The sequence below is a fragment of the Urocampus carinirostris genome, chromosome 9, assembly GCF_059441175.1.
Source record: "Urocampus carinirostris isolate Australia breed hairy pipefish chromosome 9, RoL_Ucar_1.0, whole genome shotgun sequence".
Lineage (NCBI taxonomy): Eukaryota > Metazoa > Chordata > Actinopteri > Syngnathiformes > Syngnathidae > Urocampus > Urocampus carinirostris.
In genome coordinates, this window is record NC_142357.1 from 22744614 (window position 1) to 22766611 (window position 21998).

The 21998-nt window shown below is 38.1% G+C and overlaps 1 protein-coding gene across 8 annotated transcripts in view; it reads right to left on the reverse strand.

The window, feature by feature from the left end:
- The window catches only part of rapgef2b (Rap guanine nucleotide exchange factor 2b), a 124704-nt gene that overhangs the window by 40946 nt on the left and 61760 nt on the right, over positions 1-21998 (reverse strand). For 6 of the 8 annotated variants that reach the window (XM_088343270.1, XM_088343266.1, XM_088343268.1 and 3 more), the window contains 2 exons: positions 21017-21092; positions 18474-18641 (listed from right to left, as the gene is read on the reverse strand). In XM_088343270.1, the coding sequence (XP_088199396.1) occupies positions 18474-18641; positions 21017-21092 (244 nt within the window). Of the gene's footprint in view, positions 1-7066; positions 7363-18473; positions 18642-21016; positions 21093-21998 lie in introns of those variants that run through there. The other 2 variants (XM_088343273.1, XM_088343272.1) reach the window with 1 other exon arrangement.

Here is a 21998-nt window from a genome sequence, read left to right on the forward strand (position 1 = left end):
ATCGTTTGACGATCTACGTTGTAATCCGTTTGTTTTGCCCCATTATTCCCATTTAAAAGTAAACAGACCGTAAAATAAATTCCAATCAATTCCTGTAAAATACACAAATGCAGAAGTTTGAGAGTAGTAAACTGGTTGTCTCCAAATGGCCACTTTTGGTAATGTGACATACCTTTAAAAAAAGGTGTAAAATACAATGTTTAGTTTTTCAGATTGTGATCAAATTGAACCTGGGATCTGGCAAGGCTTCATGCAATAGTTCTAGCGGTTTCCAGCGAAGATGCTAGCACGAGATTGTAAAAAAAAAAAATGTATATATTATATATTCAAGCGAGAATAAAAACTCTTTACTTATTTATGTTCCAACTTTGAACTTGCAGTTCTTCAAACGGTTCAAGAACACAATTCAATTTAATTTAGGTATGTCTTAGATTGAGATTTTAAACTAGTTTTACAGGATTTTTAAGGGGTTAGACAAGAATATGCAGTCTCCTTGTTCTTATTTCTAGTATAGCGATCATTTAAGATGAAAGAACCGGGCTGAGTTCAGGCAAACCTTATGTATATAGAGATCACAACACGAAAAATATACACAAGTCACAACATCCTATAGACCACAATTACGAGGTACGGTAGTCTGATCAAAAAACAATACCATGCCCAGCCAAATGAGTTCAGGGTGAAGTGGAGCAGATGAGGAAGACATGCCCCAAGGAAAGCTTTTTGGCCAAGGACAAGACACCCACAGTTCACCCATTTGCCGAGTGCAGCCAGCCAGATAATTAAACAGCACTGCAATTTTTGACACCCTTCAGTGCACTGGAGATGACTCCCGATTGTGCACTTATTTTACTTGTAACAAGCTAGGACACCGCCTACAGTTTAGAGAAATAAAATATATGAGTCAATTTACCCACCCATGATAATTTTTTTATTGAGATTTAACACAGCCCTCATATAAATATTTACTCTTGAGACTGTCATAGGGGGTCGACCCACTTCCTGGTGCGCCAGATTTGGAATTGCTGGTGGTGCACAGATGTAATATTGATGATGTGCCACACCACCAGATGCGCAACGAGCCTCCCTGCTGAGTATCAGCTATAAATTGGGTAAATAAAACATCAGTTTGTGTAAAATATTTATACACACTGACCCGGTGAACCACTTTTAAAAGTTTGACGTAAACACTGTTCACACCAAACAATCCTATGTGTGTATATTATATATATATTACACACACACACACACACACACACACACACACACACACACACACACACACACACACACACACACACACACACACACACACACACACACACACACACACACACACACACACACACACACACACACACACACACACACACACACACACACACACACACACACACACACACACACACACCACTTTACATTCACGTAAAATGTGAAAATTAAGTGCAGTGTTCTTTTCTGTATAGAATTCCCACTGAAGTTTTTCAAAAAACTATTTTAGTTTTTGCTTTAAAATTACCCATGGTAAATTGCTACTTCAATAAATGCCCGAAAAATATATTTGCACACACAGGAAGGGGGATTCGAATATGAATTCATTCTGAAAAATATTAGTCAATACTTTGGAGAAGTACAGTACTTATTCAAAAAGACATTCATCTGAATTTGCAAGATGTTTGACCCATTATTATTCAAATCAAACATTGTTGTAAAGATTTTTTGGAAGGACAAATTGTTACATGGAAGCCATCATCAAACAAAGTTGTGGTCTAACCTTGTCAGATAAACAGTCATACAGAGCCAGTCAATATAATATTTCTGAAAGACCAATAATTACTTCCGCTATGTTTAGCCACTACAATCACAGTGAAAGTCTGGCAATCACCGAGACCCTCCCCCATTTGGTAAAGAGGATAATAAAACACTTAATCCTTTCTCCACGCTCATTTAGGTCGTCCGTCTATGGGTCAATAAGCCAGCGGCCGATCGCTCTGTAAGCATGTGCTCCATTGATCTCCTCTCTTAGATGGCACGCGACGGGAATCACAAATCAGGACAATCCTTCATCCCTCTATCTTCATATCCAATGCAAAAGAATTATTTTAAGATAAAGGCTTTTCCTACAGAAACAATAAGCTTTACATCTTTAGTTTGCCCAGCAAATGGAAGTACATGCACCCACTCAGCTGTCACGGGGTTGGTCGGTGGAGGGCTGGATTAAAATAGGCCGTAATGATGGAATAGCAGAGCTCACTCACTGGCTAGCTCTGGCCTACATGTGAGCAGATGTGCCGCTCCTTAAATTACACTGCAGACCTAATGACCTAGATCAGAGAGTGTGGAAGCGCAGGGGCGCCCGTCGAAGTATTTAGCGTGAGGCTACTGTACCAGAGAATCACCGTAAAATGACCATTAAGGCCACGAAACGCGATAGCGAGCGCCTAGTGATGTATGAGGGCAAAGCGAGATGAGGCCCATTTCTAACAGGCAGGAGAGGGCACATTATATTTTATGGTTTGATTGGTCACATAAAAGCAGCAAACAGAAGGGTGGCTGATTTACAGTGAGTCTTCAAACTTTGCTATTTCATTCTGACAAAAATACTTTTAACAATTTTAGCATTGCCCATCTGTTTTTTTTTTTTAACAAACTCAAGTAAATACATTGCTATCATATAATGTTTGAATTGACCAGTAGTTTAGGTGCATTTAATATTGCTGTTGTTTAAATATAAAAGATTGATGAAAAGATTAATTGTACCTAGCCACCCACTGGAGGAGAATTCAATCATTCTGCCGGTTGGAACAGGTGGCTTTTAGGATAAAACCTTTGGAATTAGATACATTAGATCTATTGTAGTACATTACATTAGTTGGGAATTATTGGGCAGGCAAAGATGGCTACAATTTTGTATCAATCTAACAAACTTCAGAGGTAAGTTTTTGAATGACCTCTATTAGCCAAAATCAAAAATACATATCTGAATATAAACACTAAACGTAAAAAAAACTGATTCAATCCATTTTACTTTTAAAAAAAGAATGGTAGTCCCCTTGGTGTCTACAGAACAGAAATTAGTCCAGTAATGACACTGCTAAGCAATGGCAGAAATAGACAGCTGGTAATTTAGAATTACCCATCCGTGCAGTTTATCAAGCTCAAATTGGTAAACAGTAAGGCAGAATCTTGAGGACAGAGCCATGTAAAAGTACCAGATACCATGAAGATGCTACTTCAAAACTTCAAAGGTTTTGTGCGCACAGGCAGCTGTTTTAAAGACGTTTTGGGGTCTCAATTGTATCCATGAAGCACCTCAAAAATTAAGTACTTCAGCAAGGAGTAAGAATATATATTGCAGTAAATGTATGTCCTATAAGAAAATCCACAAAAGAAACCATATAACAAATTACGGACACTCAGCGCTAGTCTCATTGATTTTTTTGAAAATTAGGTTGACCGTGATTTTGCTGTTATTTTAGTTTACCATTTTTTCAAGTCATTAAACCTGCTGAGCATTGTCCAGGGTTCCAACAGCTTAAGCAAAGATACATTCAATATTTTGAAATCAAATTTAAGACCAAGTCGACAAAAAAAAAAACACACAATTGAAAACATAAAAAAAAAATGTATATATTTCTTGCACACAATACATTGCCTCGTACTCATTACCTGGCACAACTTTTAGCCATAGCGAAAAATCTTCGTCGGACAGCCACTCATCATTGAATTGACACTTTCCATGGTCCAGAGTAAACGTCTGTCTGAAGTTGCTATGTGTATTGTAGGTAGACCTAACACATACATCTGCTCTGAAAGGCCAGACTAAAACAGCATCCCCGTGTTGATGGTTCGGTCATGCTGTGTTGCCATAAAAGGTAAATGGGTGAATTATTAAAAAAGACAATTGAAAAAGGTTACTAAATTGTTTTAGTTCAAACAAATATAAAACTTATTAACGTGTTCACATTTATAGGCCTTTTAAAAACTGGATTTAAGATATATTCATGCCAATTTAGGCCTTACTTTTAGAAAACTGAATTCAATGCCTTTTAAAACCTTTAAAAGATCCGCAGGAAGCCTGATCTCAGTTCTCACACAGGCACAAAAAAATAATTTGGAAATCACTTGCCATCTGCGTAGAATGTGATCTGAACTTGGCAACATACAAGACAAAATCTTGAGGACAATTTTGTCTTTCGAGGGGCCAAGGTAATTTGAAGTTGCTGAATAAAAAAGTTGGGAGTGATGAAGGACGTTGAGGCCAGCTGGAGTTGTTTGGACCATGTGGTCAGCTGTCTTGAGCCTATGGGATCAAGAGATTAGTTTCTCTTCTTGAAGTATGTCTGATTAAATAGGCCTGATATGCTAACAGGGCTTCCTCCTCTTGGTGCTTGGTGGCCAGGAGGTAGCCAAAAAATGACCTTCTGTGTCAGGTACATTCCCATAGACAGTTTGGTGTTGAGGTTTGAATGACTAAACACAATGTCTTTTAGTACCCACATGCACCTTTACTGTCTGCGGGACATAGGTTTGGCCAACTGGCATCAGTTAGCCCCCAAGCAGCACTTGCGGAGTTTGTGGGTGAGTGACTACCCAATGTCAACTCATAAGAATATAACACGAGGGATTTCTGAAACAGTTGAAGACTGACTGAGATGTCTTCAAATAATGTGAATGTATCTTAAAATCCACTGAGAGAGGTTTGGGGAGTTAAAAAATAACTAACTTAAAACAAATTAAAAATATTTGAAAGCTTATATCATTTAGTGTACACAAACAAAACCTTCTAAACTTAAAATAGTAACAGTAAGAAAGCTGCAGTTTACCTTTTAGCCTGACTACTCCCCTGCTAGGATGAGTAAATATTTACACAAGCTGTAATAAATATGCAAACGACATTGAGAAACAATCAAATGAAGACAGTGTGAGAGCAGATAAGAGGTCTGCTCTGTAAACGAAAGCTGCAGAAAAAAACATTACATGTGTGCAGCCACTGAGCATTATGTGCCCAATATTGTTTTTACACCAAGATAAAAATGACAGCGGCGCACAGTTTCAAAGTTCCCTGGAAATTGTCACATCAGCATTGAAGTGCCCGATTTAACGAAAATAATAAAACCAAGCTTTGTCTTGTGGACAATTAACATCTGATGCAGTCAATATCATTGATGTGTCCAAACCGAACGGTTTGGAAAAAAAAAAAACACAAATCCAACCATTTCAGCTAATACTAACCTGTAAATCAAACACATAAAAGCAACAACAGGTAATAGTGTTTATTACCCCAAAATGTAAAACCTATCAATAAACCATCTATTGTAACAGTGAGCGTGTAAAATGGACTGCAGATGATTAGAGTCAGAATAGGAAAATATGAAACCTTTCTGTGATGCCATAAAGGCCCGGAAACACAAAATGTAGGGACAATAATACATCTGCCACCATTAGTGTGATTTGTTGTCACTTGATGTACATGCCTGCGCTAGCGCTTGGGTGTGATGAACATCAGTGGTGTCGACAAGAGATAAATCCTGTCAAATGTGTCTGGTCTTGAGGCCCGAGTCCTGATCAGCACCAGGGATAGCAACACCATAGACCAATATAATGAAGCAGTCATTTTGACCAATATCAAATATTTACCTATTTTATTACACCTTTCCTTTTGTCACTAATTTTAGCACTATAGGTAAAAACCAAATTCCAGAGGCACCTTTATTGGCTACATGAACAGTTTCCAACCATAGATTAAACCTGTAAGAATGTATGCATATTACCACCATCTATGTTTAGATTCTAACTAGTGCCTCCACCCGGTCCAAATGGTCCCTAGGTGTGAATGATTGAGTGAGTTGTCTGTCTCTGTGTGCCCTGCGACTGGACTGGCAACCAGTTTGGGGTGTACCCTGCCCACTGCTCGAAGATAGTTGGGATGGGCTCCAGCACGCCTGCGACCCTACTGAGGATAAGCGGTGCAGATAATTGACGGAAGGATAGTCCCTCCACTTAGGCAGGCTACTTTCTTTAGGGAAAAAAAGGGAAACAAACTTTTGTTTTAGTGTGTAGCCCAAAAAAAAAACAATTTAGTTTGTTCTACCCCAACACAATGGCATACATTTTATTTCCAGATTTAAAATGTTTGCCCCAGCAGGCAATTTCACTAAGCAACATTAAAGTCGGTCAAACATCAATCAAGGGTACCGTAAAAAGACTCAGACTTTAATGTTTAAAAATAAGTCAGCAGTTGGGGTATTATCAAGGATCCTTCAAAAAGATAGTTCTGAGATATTGCGAGTTGTATCAGAAATGGGCAACGTTTTTTGTTTAATAAATCACCATTGCAGACAAAACTTGAACATAACAGTTCCTTGAATTGTTTGAAAATCAAGCCAGCGTATCCACATTTACAGAGAAATGTTTTTTTATTTTTTAGTATGTATGTCTATCTGAGTAAAACTATCCAATAAGTCTCTAGAAGCTTAAAATACACACAGTTTCTATTTTAGTCTGCAATTTTTTTTTGTATTCGTATTTTTTGTATTTCCAGAAGTCCTTTAAAAATAAAGTTGTCCAATAGCTAATATCCGATATTAAATTATTTTGTTGAAATTTGCCCAGTCACGGGTAGAAAAAGGGTATCATTTTTGCCAGGATTAACTGAAAAGATTGCACCTTTAGCTGAGGAACGCCTAGTCACTTGGGGTGTTGTCTTTGAAGGTTCTGCTAATTCTCTGCTGCTTTTGACACCATAGTTACAGTCGTTGCACTTAAATAATACAGATAGTTCTCTTAAAAGTCCTTCCCATTCTTGGTTGTTGACACATGGGCTTTACATACAAACTGACCAAATGTATACAGTCTCATAGCAGCATTTAGATTAGGCATTTTGCATCCCTGCTACCTCCCTTTAAGCAGCTATGAATGACGTGCGAGGCAGCGCAACGCAAAAGCACATGGCGTCCATTTCTACTATAACACACTGACACACATCTCAAGCTACGCCGACCCGGTCCCCAAACGAGGGGAGGGTCAAGGACGAGCCGCACTTACCCGACGGACCGCTACTCACCGGCATTTTATCCTGTTGGCTTGGCAATCCATTGCCGTCTACTGCTGATGCTGCTAACGGTTTCATGGCGATAACAGACCTCTCCTGGGCTCAGAATATACCAAAATTCAACATCCCCCCCTTTCCCCTGAAGGGAGTATCTGCTCATTTAGACGCACCAAATCGACACAGTTAGAATCCAGTTCTGAGAAAATGCCCCCGAAAAAGGAGAAAAAAAACGTCTTTTCAGTCACAGCTTCGGCTCTACCATCTCTCCTACATGGCGTTGCGAGAGCGGCGCATCCTTCTCCCCCCCAAAAAAGCCAGCGGTTTGTTTGCCAGCACGGGGGGTGGTTGGGTGCATGTGTGTCACGGGTGGAGGAGGGGATGGCGGCTCTGGTGAAGAGGAAAAGAGGAGGAGGCGGGTGGGTGGGTGGAGGAGTTAGTATTGTAAGCGCCTCCTTCCTTACAGACGCCCCCAGACAGAAGGGATGGAAAGAAGAGCCGATATGGAAGAAGAGGAAAGAAGGAAGCAGAGAAGGTCCATTACGTCTTCTGGCCGGAGACGGTTGTCATAGAAACAGTTTAGAGGAGAAGAAAAAAACGCTAAAACTGAGCACAGTATAAAATTATTCACACGAGGCGCAATGATGTCACATTGCTACTCAGCTGGGGTCGCCCTGGCAACCGACCCCTCCCGTCGCTGTTTTCTACAGCTTCTGGGAGACGACGGTTACCGTGGTGACGGAAACAGCCAAGTGGGAGGGAGGGAAAGATGAGAGAAGTGTTGTCATATCCTTTGCGGCTCCTTAATTTTACTCTACATTTATTGATGGTAAAATGTTGTTTTTTACAGAGTTGATTTAATTCTCTTTCTTCCCAGCTGTTGTGATTTGATTTAAAAAAAAAAATCAAACCAAGACTTGGAATACAAAAAAAGAAAGTAGCTGCCATAGATGAATGGGGTGTATTTGTGACATTATATACACTACCGTTTAAAAGTTTAGTATCACGCAGACAACTGAGTTTTCCATGAAACAGTTGAGACATTGAGAAGGTTAGAAATAATGATTTTTTTTCTGGAAAAGAAAGCATCCTTCTAACTTTGCTTTCCTTAAAGAATGGACATTTCTAAGAGACGCCAAACGTTTGAACAGTAATGTATATACATCATAAATGATTCAAAATTTATCAAAATAAGATTCAGGCTTGACGGTTTGCTCTTCTACAATTACATTCCAAATTATATTATATTTCAGATTTCTTGTTTATATTATTATATAAGAGAATGTGTAAATAATTAAAATGAAGTAAGCAGATATGCACGATAACTTTTTCCTACAGATACTGAAAACTGATAAAAAAAACTTTCGCTTAATATTTGTGGATACCATTAACCGATATTTGTTATAGGGTTGCATTCTTTATGAAAAAAAAACAAGAGCCCACACAAAATTGAATTACTTTTATAAGTGTTTTTATTTTTGTTTAAAATTCTAATAACATTATACTGCTTTTTTTTAAATATCTGCAAAAACAAAGACTAGAGCTTGACTTTATCAATGATTGATTAATACTCTACATGCATTATGTTTATTGTACGATGAAAATAAGAACAAAACAAGGCTACACTAAATTTCAAAACAAAAACAAAAAATTCCACAGTGATTTATGCTCTAGTATCAGTACAGAATTGCCACACAGATTGGATCACCGATTGAAAGCTAAAATAGGTTTTTCTATTACATTTTGTTTTTTGTAGATCTTGTGAATGCTACCAAAGTCTTCCAAACTGCAACTCAGTACAGCACTGACCTCTGCCAAGGCCAAGCAATCCCAATTTGAGTTGCCGACAAATTACTTTACAGTGCACATCAATGTTGAAAAAAAAAAGTTAAAAAGTATCTGGACGCCCACCAAAATTGAATGGATTTTTCTTCGGCTAACTTCCCATTCATCAGTTTCGTGGAAGTTAGTTTGTCTTCACCTTCTGATACTTCCTCTACCCTACCCCTCAAAGGAAATTGGCACTGTCCAACTAATCAAATCAGAGAATCAACTTCTAATGAAAGTGCAAAGACAAAATCAGCTAGGATCATTTAATGTCATGTTAAATTCTTTATTTCATGTTATTTGTTTCATCCTTAGAGGGTAAGTCTGTCACTGTGTATCGTTAAGAAGAATGTATGTCCATTTTCATGCACCAACTGAAAAACATAAATCTAGAATGAAGTATTTTAGAATTATAATATTAAGGGGCAAAAAAAACAGTATTTCAAAGATCTGCCCTATAAATTGGTCAGGAAAAAATGTTTATAATATTTTATATATTATATATTAATATATAGTTAAATTTCACGTCAAAGAAAAACTTAATTTGTCTGCTGGGGGATATGTGCACGGGATGGCATCCCCTTCCCAACCCCCTCTGCCATGATGTAATGCTTCACAACCACAACAAAAAAAGAGCTCAGGTGTTCAAATATGAGTTGGGGGAGGTCGCTAGCCTAGCATATCGTAACATTACGTCACCACCACTACAACAACAAGCGCTGGGGGATGGGGGTTACCAGGGAGGGAATATTAAATGGCCTGGAGATCCTTCCCCTCCATTTTTGCAATGCTAAACAAGCCAGTGAATCATTTTCCCACTGACTAACCACAGGTTTATTTACAGTGAGTGGAAAAAAGAACTGTTGTTTTAGTTTAAGAAGTTTTTTTTCCAGAGAGTCTTGTTTGTTGAAATAATGAAACAAATTAGCAGAAAAAATACAAAACACACTATTGGTACAATAAACTAATATATTTGCATTTGCAGTATTAGCAATAATAGGCTAATGCACAATGTGCAAGTTTTATATCAAAATGTAGTAAGCCTTGTGTCTCTCAGAGGGTTCTACAGCATAAGCAGCAAAAATTCTATTACCGCCAGAAGCAATAAATTGGTCAATGGCGAATAAGGTAATGTGCTGGATTAAAGTATGTGTAAAAAGGGGTTTTGATTTTCATAAGGTGATTTCAAACATACAAATCACTTTCATGTATTGAAAGAGAAAAAAAAATTATTCACACAAGGCAACCCCGTAATACTTTCTCTCAATGCCATTGAAATCCATCGCTGGTTTTGTCTTGTCAGTCTTACCTTGTGTAAACATATCTCCATAAATTATCAATACACATTTCCTGCAATATATCTGACATTTTGGATTGGTCAAAGTAGAATAAAGCAGTGGTCCCCAAACTATGGCCCAGTTCCATGTTTGCTCCAATACGAGAGGGTGTTCTTTTTTTTTTCATCCCCAAAAAATAACCCTTATTCTGGTGCCTGTTTATTGATTGTATCATGGTTCGAAACTGTTATCCCTGTACTACCAGTGATATAGATGACATATGAAAAGGCATTGGGTTTTATCTCATTAACAAATCGTCTTTAATCACGGTATTAGAGACGAATGTTTATTTATTCGCGAATTTCACACGTTACCATGACAATAATTTTGTCACTTGCTTAAAAAAGATGAATAAAGTATAATTTATTATCATTGCAACATGTGACATGAACCGCCAAATTAACAAATATCCCTCATACCGTGAATAAAATAGTGTTTTAATGAGATGAATTCGACTGCTTTTTCGCAAGTCATGTATTCCACTGGTAGTCCTGTGCTTTAACAACTAAGCTCATCTTGGACCTGTTAGGACTGTGCGTGGCGCAACAAGTACATGGACCACAGTTTTATTGAGTTATTTATTTCATAAATAGTATTATTTATTTTCTGACTTTTGTTCTGTGAAAAATGCACAGAGGGTTATTTAAGTATTATTTATTATATTAATAGTACTATTATTTAATTTCTGACTTTAGATCTGTGAAGAATCCATAACGTTTATTTTATTGTGGCTTTCTGAAAAAATATATTTTTCATATTTAGACACTCCTGCAATTGCCACACTTATGTTATAAACTGACCCAGGCCCCTCATTGGAGAAGGGAAAAGCTATTAGGCCCTCACAGGAAAAAGGTTGGGGACCCTCGTTTTAAAGGGATGCTTCAAACCAAAAGAAATAGTCGATGAACCCAGAGTTTGCACCAATTCTTACTTTGCAGGAAGAATAACTTATTTTAATAAAATGGCAATTTGTTTCAGAGATAAAGAAAAACCTTTGGCATGTTAAGGCTTCAAAAAAAAGGGGGGATTTGTGGTTATGCAACTCGTTTAAGTACACATCTAAATAGGGCTGTTAGCACAAGAAAGACGACGTAATAACCGGGCTGCGTCCCTTACCCCGGGGACCACTTCATCAAACCGCCGTCGCCTGGAAATAATTCAGCATGGAGACAGCCAATGTTTTTTTCCTCCACTGTCTCCTTAACAGTTTGATGGCAGGGGCAATCGTTGGTCGTGCCTCACGTGCCCACTGCCCTGCAAGCATAAATCACATACGCTAGCAGCTAGTTCCGAGCCGCCGCGTCTGAGGTTAACTTGTAACTAGAAGCTTCCGATCGGGGTTGCGGAACAAGATGCATTCAGGTGATGAATCGGACGTCGTTTAGGCTGTGCTATGGACCAAAATGTTCCAACCTTAACTGAGACGAGGATGACTTTAACTATTGGGGTTAAATGTTCCAACCTTAACTGAGACGAGGATGACTTTGGCTATTGGGGTTAAATATATGTTAGTGTGCTAAATGGTACGTGAAAGAGTTTGGCAATATACCCAGAAAACGTGCACAAACCCACAGCGTACATATTCTTTCAGTTTAATAGATACTACTTTATGCCAAGTTCCTTTTCAATTGTTTATTTGGACCTTTTAATTCATGCATAGATGATGAAGGTACTGTATCTGAGTCATATCTGGAGGCTTCTCCTGCTTTTGGTTAACATGTAAACCAGTATTATCCATTTTGTGAGGAGGATACAACCCCAACCCAAAAATATAGCCTGGAGAGAGATGGGTGCCACAAGCCTTTACTTGCCCAATGCCCAATGCTTCTTACAGGTAGTGTCACCAAGACTTTTGAAAATTGGATTTAAGACATTTTAATGCGACTTAAAGCCTTATTTTTAGAATAATAAATTCAATGCCTATTAATCCTCAGGAACCCGGATTTAATTTTAAACTGTTTGATGGCAAACTACAAACACTACGTTTAAAATATATTTTGTAACAATAGGGTAATGTTTTTGCTGTGTTTAAAATTTGCTTTCACAAATTTACTAATAAACCAAACATGTTTTGTTCAGCCTTTAACTTTTATGTTAGAAACTGTTAATTGCTCAGATCTGATTTCTAGCAAGTATTCGTCCACAATATCATTTTCTTTGAAATAATGGATTTACATTATTCACATGAACTGCAGCTCAGCGTCGCAGGTTGCAAAAAAGATTCCCATTCTTCATTAAAATAATAATCTATGAATCCCCAGTTTCAAGCTATTTTACCAAACAATGATGCCATCACAATGTGACTGTTAACATACGTACGCACACAACAGCCTCAATAAATGTAATCTGTTAAACCTTTTGAAAATACATTTGAGATAGTAATGATAATAATAATAAATACAAACAAAACAGCTGAATGTCAGAAGCGAAATGAAACTCATATCAAAATGTCAGGCTGGTGCAGTGGAATAAGAAATGCACGCCGAATCCCACACCCCCACTTCATTAGCATTTTTGGCGCTCATCCAAATATATCACTTCTATTTCTATTCTGGCTTCAATGTTTGATCATGTGCTATAAATAAGCATTAAGGGGGGGTGGCGCTAAGTGTGGAGTAGCATCTGCATATTTGAGAGGGATTTATTCTCAAATAAATGGATGTTACAAAAATGCAGACTCCTCCCAGTAATTTTGCCCCAACATCTGACGATAAAAGAATCAATCGTTTGCCTTTTACAGTCTAGCACTTCTGCCGTATTTTCAGACCAGACGCGACGTTTGTATGTGAGCCGTGCCCTGCGTTGGTCACAAAGGACGATGCTAAAAATAGAGTAGAAGCGGATCTGTTTTCGGTCATCTCGCGCCAGACGCAGGCACTAGACATATCTGGAAGCAACATCCATTCAAATGTCAAATATTTAAACCAGGAATGTCAGACATTCAATGATTCAATCGGGTCCCCAATAATTTTCTGAGGATGTTGAAAAAAAGCAATTCTCTAATTTTAAGTTAGGACTTTAAAAATAAAAGCAAACCAAATAAGGCATCTGGCCTCTAGAAGGCAGTAAAGTATATACTTTTAGCTTTAGTAGGCCCAGCTTAGTAGTTTGATCTGAAGTAGTCTAATCTTATTTCCCATGCACTGCTAAAACATGTAGTTTATATTTATTTTTAATTCAATTCAAACCAGTACGACAAATAGGGGGAAAAAAATGTTTTTTCATAGCCTCCGCTTGAGTTTTTATCACATGGTAGGTTGGTTTAGTAGTCACATTTCATACACACAACTGTTAAACAAAACTGGTTAATGCTTTCAGTGGCAAACATGAGAAGACATGTTTTGCCCATTTACTGTGAATAAAGAAAAGATCCCTTGTTATGTGTAGATTTAATATGTAGGGGGTACACTTCTCAAATAGTCTGAATCATAAAGAATAATACTGAGAAACATAGCTAAGAATGTTGAGATAATTATTTTACTGATCCGGCCTGCCTGAGAACTGAAAGTATGGGCGCAAACCCCAAACCAAATTGAGTTTGACATCTCTGGTTTGAACTGTGCTATACATATGTTTTTTCTGAAGTAAGAAGAATATGCCAATAAGAAAATTTAAATCCAAATAGGGCTGCACGATTAACCGAAAACTAATCAATATCACTATGTTCAAGGTGCGATAGTGTAACCGCAAGACACTGCGTTTTTTTTCTCAAGGATTTATAGTCCCAGTTTCAAGGTTTTATAGTTCCAGTTTGTTATAAGTGAAGGAGTGGTTGGCCAACAAGAATTGTCACATTTTGGGGTTTAGCAGTATCAGCCAATCAGAAGCAGGTTAAAATGGCATCAGCCAAAAGAGGCGGGAAAAAGTTTTTCAAAACATGTGCGCACTGCACTGTAAGCTCCAGGTCAAACAACTGGGCACACAACTAGTCACTCAAAAAACTGCAACAGCCTATAGCTTTAGCAGCTCATTACATTGAAAATGAATTCTTTAATAAATCGCACTCTTCGGAAATCGGAACATCGCAAGGAAAACCTGACCACCAGCGGGTGCTCCCTAGGTTTTTAGCGTGTGAATTGACTGAGACGGCATCGGAAGGGAAAGCTAACAGCTAAGCTAACAACTCTTGAGCCACCACTGCAGAATGTGGCCAGTCACCAACACCAGATCCATTACCCATGATACTGACGACATGGAGCTACTACTCGTTGAAAACTGCAACATTTGTGACTTCATAGGACAATGCTATACAAACGAATACCAGCTGCTGATAATCACAAGGTAAGAAATGCAATTGAGAGCAGTGTCTGTCATTTTTGGGAAGACTTTCTATGAAACATAGGAACACATTTCAAGCATTTCAAGCACTTTACCCCAAATTCAAGCCCTTTTCAATCATCCTTGAAAACACAACTTTAATATTAAAGCATTTTTATGGATTTCAAGCAACCGTACGAACCCTGAAAAAAAAGGAAACTGAAAAAACTTGCCTTAAGACAGAAAGCTCAAACCTAAATGACTTAATTCCGTATAGTTTTGGTACAGTATTTCAGACATTTGTGTGTCCTGTTGAGCTCCATATGACCAAACAATTCTTGGGAGTGAAGTGGGATTTCAAACATAAAAACAAAAAACATCTGAAATGGCTGATTGTGACCTAATAAACTAGCTTGAGTCATGTTATATCCATCAGTAACTATTGTTCAGGGCTAGGATTTCTTGAATTTAAAACTTTGACACGAATGGGGTTTGGTTGCAAGTTTGTGATTAGGGCTGCTCAAAAATAAATAAATAAATAATAATAATAATAATAATAATAATAATAATAAAAATTTAAAAAAAAAATCCAAATGAATGCCACGTAAAAAAAAACATAGAAGTGTAACATGTCAAATTTAGATACCCACCATTGTCTGAATTTCATAACCACACCCACAGATGGTTAACAACACCATCAGTCTGATGACATTAAAAACAATTAAGACAAGTTTCAATCAGCTAAATAGACGCTATTAACACTCCATTAACAGGCTTCCACGAGGCATAGCTGGCATTTCATCAGCATTCGTTCTCAATTCCGTGCCATCATGGAAACCAACATGGCCAAAGCAGAAAAGACCAACTTACAGACATTATTTAAATGGCACTTGGGGCAAATATCTAGTTGGATAGTATGGGAGGTATGTGTTGGAGGTGCTATAGGTGATAATAGAACACAGCTAGACATGATTAATGGAGACATGTGTGGTACCTTATTGCATTCCTGGGAGCCATGAAAAAAAAGAAAAAGATGAAAGTTAACAAAAAGCTCCATGTGAGCTCAGGCTTTGAAAACAGCGTGAAAGGTTGTGAAAGAATGTGAAATTTTATGACTTAACCCCAGGGACAAAAAATAAAAATCTGAAACAAAATCGTAATATACCATCAAAAGAAGGTTAGACATGTTAAAAATAATTGAAAATATTTTCCCCATGTATAACGTGTTTTCAATGCACGTTGCAAACATCAAAGATCAAATTGTTGCCTTTAAAAAAAAAACTAATCATAAAATAAAATTTAGTCAACTCATCAAAAACTAATTTACTGTACTATCTGGACTATAAGGTACACTTAAAAACGCAAAATTGGCCAGAAATCTGAAAGTGGGCCATATAAAATTGGAAAGGCATGCAGTATTTATTCGTGTGAGTTACTACATGAGGTTTTACGGGATACAGTACTACAATATGTGTGCAATGATCGATCCATCAAAAAACATCGCTGACCAGAATCGAAAAACATTGTATGCAAGGGCAATCGTACCAAGGTCGCGGCGGTGAGCGAGACAAATCCTAACCACTAGACCAGTAGCGATATAGATAATACACAGAAAGGCATTTGCTTTTATCTCATTATGAAATTATTTTTTTTAAGTCAAAGTCAGAATCATCATCAGAAACACCTCAGAGTTGTTTCCCTTGTCGTGCTTTTTTGCATTAATTTATATATCTTTCAGGACGATTTTATTTTCTCCATTCTCAAACATTCGTCCCTGAAAATAGTGTGATAACAAAAAACATCTAATGCCTTTTCATATGTCATCTCATCTAGTCAAGTGTTTAGGTTTCGGTGCTCTCACCACCACAAGCAGAGTTCAATTCCCATTGCATCAGACTTTGGTAAGCGACATTTTTTGACTTATCAATCATTACTCTTATACGCTCAGTGTATTAGATGGGCAGCGGTTATGGTAAATATGTTAGCACTTAATGTATTTTTAATCGCATGTGCCTCGAGTAAATTATATATATATATAAGTAAGTGACAAAATAGTATTTTTGGGGGTGCGCTTTATAAACTGGTGCACCTTATAGTGCAGGAAACACTGTACTTTCATTCATATCAGTGATGATAATGCTAATGCGCGTAGCACCACTAAGAAAGCAGAAGTGTTTATGATAATGTGAAGAAATATACTCGGACATTAAAAATACAAACACTATTAAAAAAAACATCCAATTCTATCGTTAGCAATGATCCTGACACTACTAGGAAACGATATGATGTTATTGCAATTTTTGAGCAACATCATCATGTCATTTTAGGGTAACTTAGCAAGACGAATTTCATTTTTGTAGTCATTAAGCACATCATGGGTTCCCAGCCGCCTTCTCCAAATGACCCAGCTAAGGCTTCCGAAGATTAGCCAGCAATGTCGGATTAGCGCCTGCTCAATTTCTACTCGTCATCGTACGCCTGCCATGACCCTCTCCCTCCATCCCCAAGTGCAGTCTGTGACGTGAGACGAGTGACCATGAGAAAGTTGAGTGCAGAGATTTTTCATGCCCAAAAATGCTGCTTTAAATTTAGGCAACAGGGTGCGGCCTCCCAACCCTTTGCCAAATTCTTTCCTTTTTTTTTCCTGGGTGTTTCACAGCATTCCAAGAGGGATCGGGTGCACGCTGGGAATGTACGGAATGCAGTGAAAATGTGCAGAACAGGAAAGGCAATGTGCAAACACAGGACTCTGTGACGACGCTTCACTTCCCATTCCCAGGAAGAAAACACTTCAAAACATAGTTGCAGTATAGTACACGATGTGACTACCAAATTCCAAATAGTTTGAATACACAACATTGTGCACGTTTATGTTGAAATGGTTGGGTGGAAAAAACTTGGAACAGTGAATTTGATTTGCAACATCAAAGTGTTTGATTATACAGAAAAAGACAAGTAAGAAGGTTAATGTTTCCATCCACAAATTGATTGGTTAATTTCAGGTGCTCAGTATTCGTGAAACCAGTAACATTGAGAGGAAAAATCCTAAACCCAAATCCGGGTTCGAGCTAGACCAAAATTTTGGTCCACTTTGAGCCTAAAATGTCAATCTTTACATTGGAGTTTTGTCGGGCTCCTCTATTGGTGATTTTTTTTCTAAATAAATATATGTTTACAAAAATGTATACAAAACAATGTGGTTGATACTTAACTAAAACAAAACTCATACTGTACTTAATGTCAAAGGATCTGCTTCCTGTCGTTGTATGATCACCCATTATTGTTCTTAGTTGACTCCCTGCCTCGCTCTCTCTTAAAGTGCCCCGATAGATTCTGAAGGACATACTGCTGCTGTGGTGTAAGGCCCAAATATGAACACGCCTTAAAAATGTTCTGTCAACTCTTTAAAAAAATCTGTCAATTATGAAAAATTGTCTGTTAATCTAACCTCTGCAGACACGGAAATATAAAGGTTGCAACTGTTAATCGTATTTCCTTACAAAAGTCAGGCTTTCATTTTCAATCATAAAGCACCTCTCCTCAACCCGATTCTTCAAAACGAAAATAAGAAATTTTGGGTTTGCTTTAGGTTTGGTCCTGCAAATCAAGGTATTATGTCAGGCTCGGGCTGTATCGGGCTTTAATACCCACGGGCCTGGGTCACGCTTGATTTTTAGGCCCAATTTTACCTCATGAACACACCCAAAAAAAAAAACAACACAAAATAGTCAGGTGTAATTTCTTGCAAGAGGCCATTTTATAACTAAGAAAAAGCAGACACTCGAACACAAAGTTGAGAAAGTTGTTTGGAAGAAAAAACAAAATCACGTTGCAAGGACAACCCATTTATTGCAACTAAAAACTACCAGGGTGAGCTGTAGCTAAACTACTTTCAAAAAACTTCACAGCAGCACAAATAACTCAGCAACAGCAGCAAAGATTCAGCAGTGAGGGTTAAAAGCTTGCAGTGCCCCCGAGCCCACCCCCCACTCCAAACTCACCGTGTGGTACCCCCGGGCTATGGGCGGCTTGCCAGTGGGGTACGGATCCACAGTGTCGATTATGGTCTGCCGCTCTCCTTTTTGGTTAATCTTGCGGAAGCGGCGGCGGGATTGCCGGTGCGAGGCTTGTCTTTGGAAGTATTCCTCATTCTCATCCATATAGTCCACCTGGAAATCGGGCAAAAATTTATATGTATTTTAGGGCATGCTTATCTTTTCTCAAAAAAGTGTTCATTCAATGCTTTTTTATGAGGTAGAGGTAAAATGAGACTTATAGAATAATTAACAGTACTTATACTTCGTAGCAATCAATCCAAAATATAAACGAGTGGTTATCAACTGGTATGACTTCAGGACCCACCAGCACACCCTAATTATAGGCCCGAACCTAAATAAAAAAAATGGTTTAGTTTTAGAAAATAAAATGTACGGTAATATTTCCTTTAATGTTCAATTAGCTGGATTTTTAATGAAATTTAAATTACCTCAATAGGTTCAGCCATTTTTAACAAATTCAATATGCTCAAATATGAAAAGAAAAAGTGCAACCTTTTTGACCTGGCAACTCTTTTCTGTGGTTCTTTACCCCAAAAAAACAACTGCATTCATGTGGCCACGATCCATTATCCCCGATTGCCTATTGCTGCGAGCGGGGACATGAAAGCGCACCTTTGTCATGACTAGCAGCTCTTTTATGTTGTTATTTCCACCTAAAATGAACTGTACTTGTGCAGGTGATCCCATCCCTGATCCCATTTAGCAGCGAGCGGGAACCAGCAGGAGACACTTTTGTTGGGATGGGTGCTGTTCTAGCCTGGCTAAAATGAAACGCACGGTTATGACTGGGATCCATTATCCCAGAGCAACTATTAGTGTGAGTCGTGGCAGCCAGAGGACCTTTTTTTTAGGTTGGGATCCCTAACGTGTGCCATTGTGCAAAACCTAAAATGAACTACACTGTTCTGTGATCCATTATCTCTAGTTGACAATTGCTTATGAACAGGTTCCGAGAGAGCAAATATGTATCATGTTTTGGCTTTACTTCCTCGTTTTGTTCCACCCAAAATGAATAAATATCCAAAGACAGTTAATACTGAGAGTGGGGAGTGGCAGTCCATGCAAAAGTGCAGGGGCCTTTTCTTCTTTTTTTACACAGGTTTATTTGGCTAAGGCAAAGGTCCGCGACCCTCCTTCCCCCAATATGAGAAACACTCATATAAACAATCAGTCAGGAAAAGTATTTCAAGTTATAGGGCTGGTTGTGACAGTTAAACTAAAGACAATTTAAAAGTGAAAATCCCTGTTTACATTTTATGAAATTCATAATATAAAAGTGAGACAGTCATCATTTCTTCATGACATCCACCTTCTTTTGAGTTTTCTTTTGATTCCTCGCCGCTTCACATTCCTACAGCGACTGGGATTACGCCACTGAAATCCCTCTTCCGCTACCATGACAACCGTCTCTGGTTGCAAATCTCCGTGCATGCAAATTGAAAGCGCTTTTCCTCACTCCATGTTTTGCGTGTGCATTCCAAAGTTAGGGATCATCTGTATCTGTTGCAGTAACATTGCATAGCCAAAAACAGTAATTATAGGTTTGGATGGGACCTTATTACACAAATAGCAGTGTGCAGCAGTAAGTGTTATATTGGAAAGGGGGGATATCCTTGGTGTGGGGGTGCGCTGTGAGATAGCTCAGTCAAAGCACATCCAGCACAGCAATTACGGCATGTGAAAGGGAGATTAACGAGATCGGCTGAAATCGGACGCGCTGCCGGCCAGCTGTTACTTGGTGGTATAGCACGCCAATGCTTGGGGAGAGGAAGCTTGACTGTCTACTATTACAAGGTCTGACAGCGAGAAATAGAACATTGCTCCTGTGAACTTAGGATCCAGTTCAAGTATTTCTAATGTCGATTATTTTTAAGCAAAAACAGCTAAGACTTCGATTGCATATTTAAGGAAATTATCGTTTTGCGCATTTGACAACCGGATCAAAATTATTTCAAATCAAGGCAAACTATTTTCCTTAGCATTTTAAAACACCATTAACCACAATAACAATGGGGTGATGCAAGCAATATTATAAATGAATAATTTTACTCTGCCAAAAAACTTAACATACAGTATTGTAACCAAACACAATTTAGTCTTGTAAGGCCTGTGCAATGTGTCTTCAATCTAACATAGATTAACTAGAAGGCAAATATACAATTCAGGGGAAATGAAAACATTTCAAGAAATCAGACATTATTCCCAGAATCAAGCACTTAGTTATGAGTCTATGTTGTTTAGATCAAAGACATATTCAAGTGCAATTTTTTGTCAACCTCAAATTACTTACAAACTCTTGCGCTCAACTCGCTTATAATTTTGATCTGTTCTTTAAGACTTAAAAATCGTTATGTTTCACTCACTTCACACATTATTCTGTCGAACAAAAATGTACACAAGAAGCAACCACAGATCAGTAAACACATTCCAGCATGTATACTGTTAAATCTTCTTTGACCGCATACATTTTGGTGAGGAAAACTCACCACAATCATCTCTGAGGGTTCCAGGACGATGCACTCACATCCACGCCTTAAGCTGCCTGCCGATCTCTTGCCAAAACTGGAAAAAAAAAAAAAACTGTTAGCCAGGCTTTTAAGACAGCAATTTTAGAATTTGCGAATGATAGCTGCTAGAAGAATTTTATCATTTTGAGAGTGCGGCCCATTAGTCTCTATATGATGTTGTGCTCCTGAGTTGACATATCAAAAGCTAGGGAGGCTTCAAATTAAATTGTTTCTAGATTAATGTAGGACGTAGGCGCTTTTATTGTCATGTTCCATTTGATTATATTGCGAACATTTTCTATATTGCTGTTGTATTTGTGGAAGACATTCAAAATTAAATATATTTTAAAACTTCAGTTAAATTTCAAGTGTAATTGCAATGCCTCAATACTAGACTTGGTTAAACTATTATACCAACGTCTACAAGTGTTTGAAAAAAAGAGTGTATAACTTGACTAGTTGACTCATGACTTAGTTCACACATAGTTTCTTATGCTCAATTAATCGCAGCACTAATTCTGAGCGTGCTCAAAACTTGAGGGTGAAAACTTGTTATTAAATGGACATTCTGTTCCCACCATTCCTACCTGAGAAATGTCTGCTTGAGGCTAACTTTTCCCATTACCCTTTTACAGATTAGTAAAGGAATTTCTGTATGAGACCACTAAAAGAGCAGCATTCAAGTTATGGTAACCCCCACATAAATAGGACCAGCCCCCCACTCTAGCGTCTGGAAAAATCCATAGGCGTGACGTCGCAATTTGTCCTCAGTGTGCTCGTCAGTGAGCACAAACGTTTGAAAAGACTCAAAATATCCTAAAGAGCAGCAGTGCTGGCCATGGAAATTCAGTTTTGTGAAGAAGGCCGCCTTTGTCAGGACACAAAGATGTCCTTGTGTGTCGCTTTTAAGATGGGTCTTCATCGAGAATGCATGCACCGTATCGGCAATTAACAGAAAGCC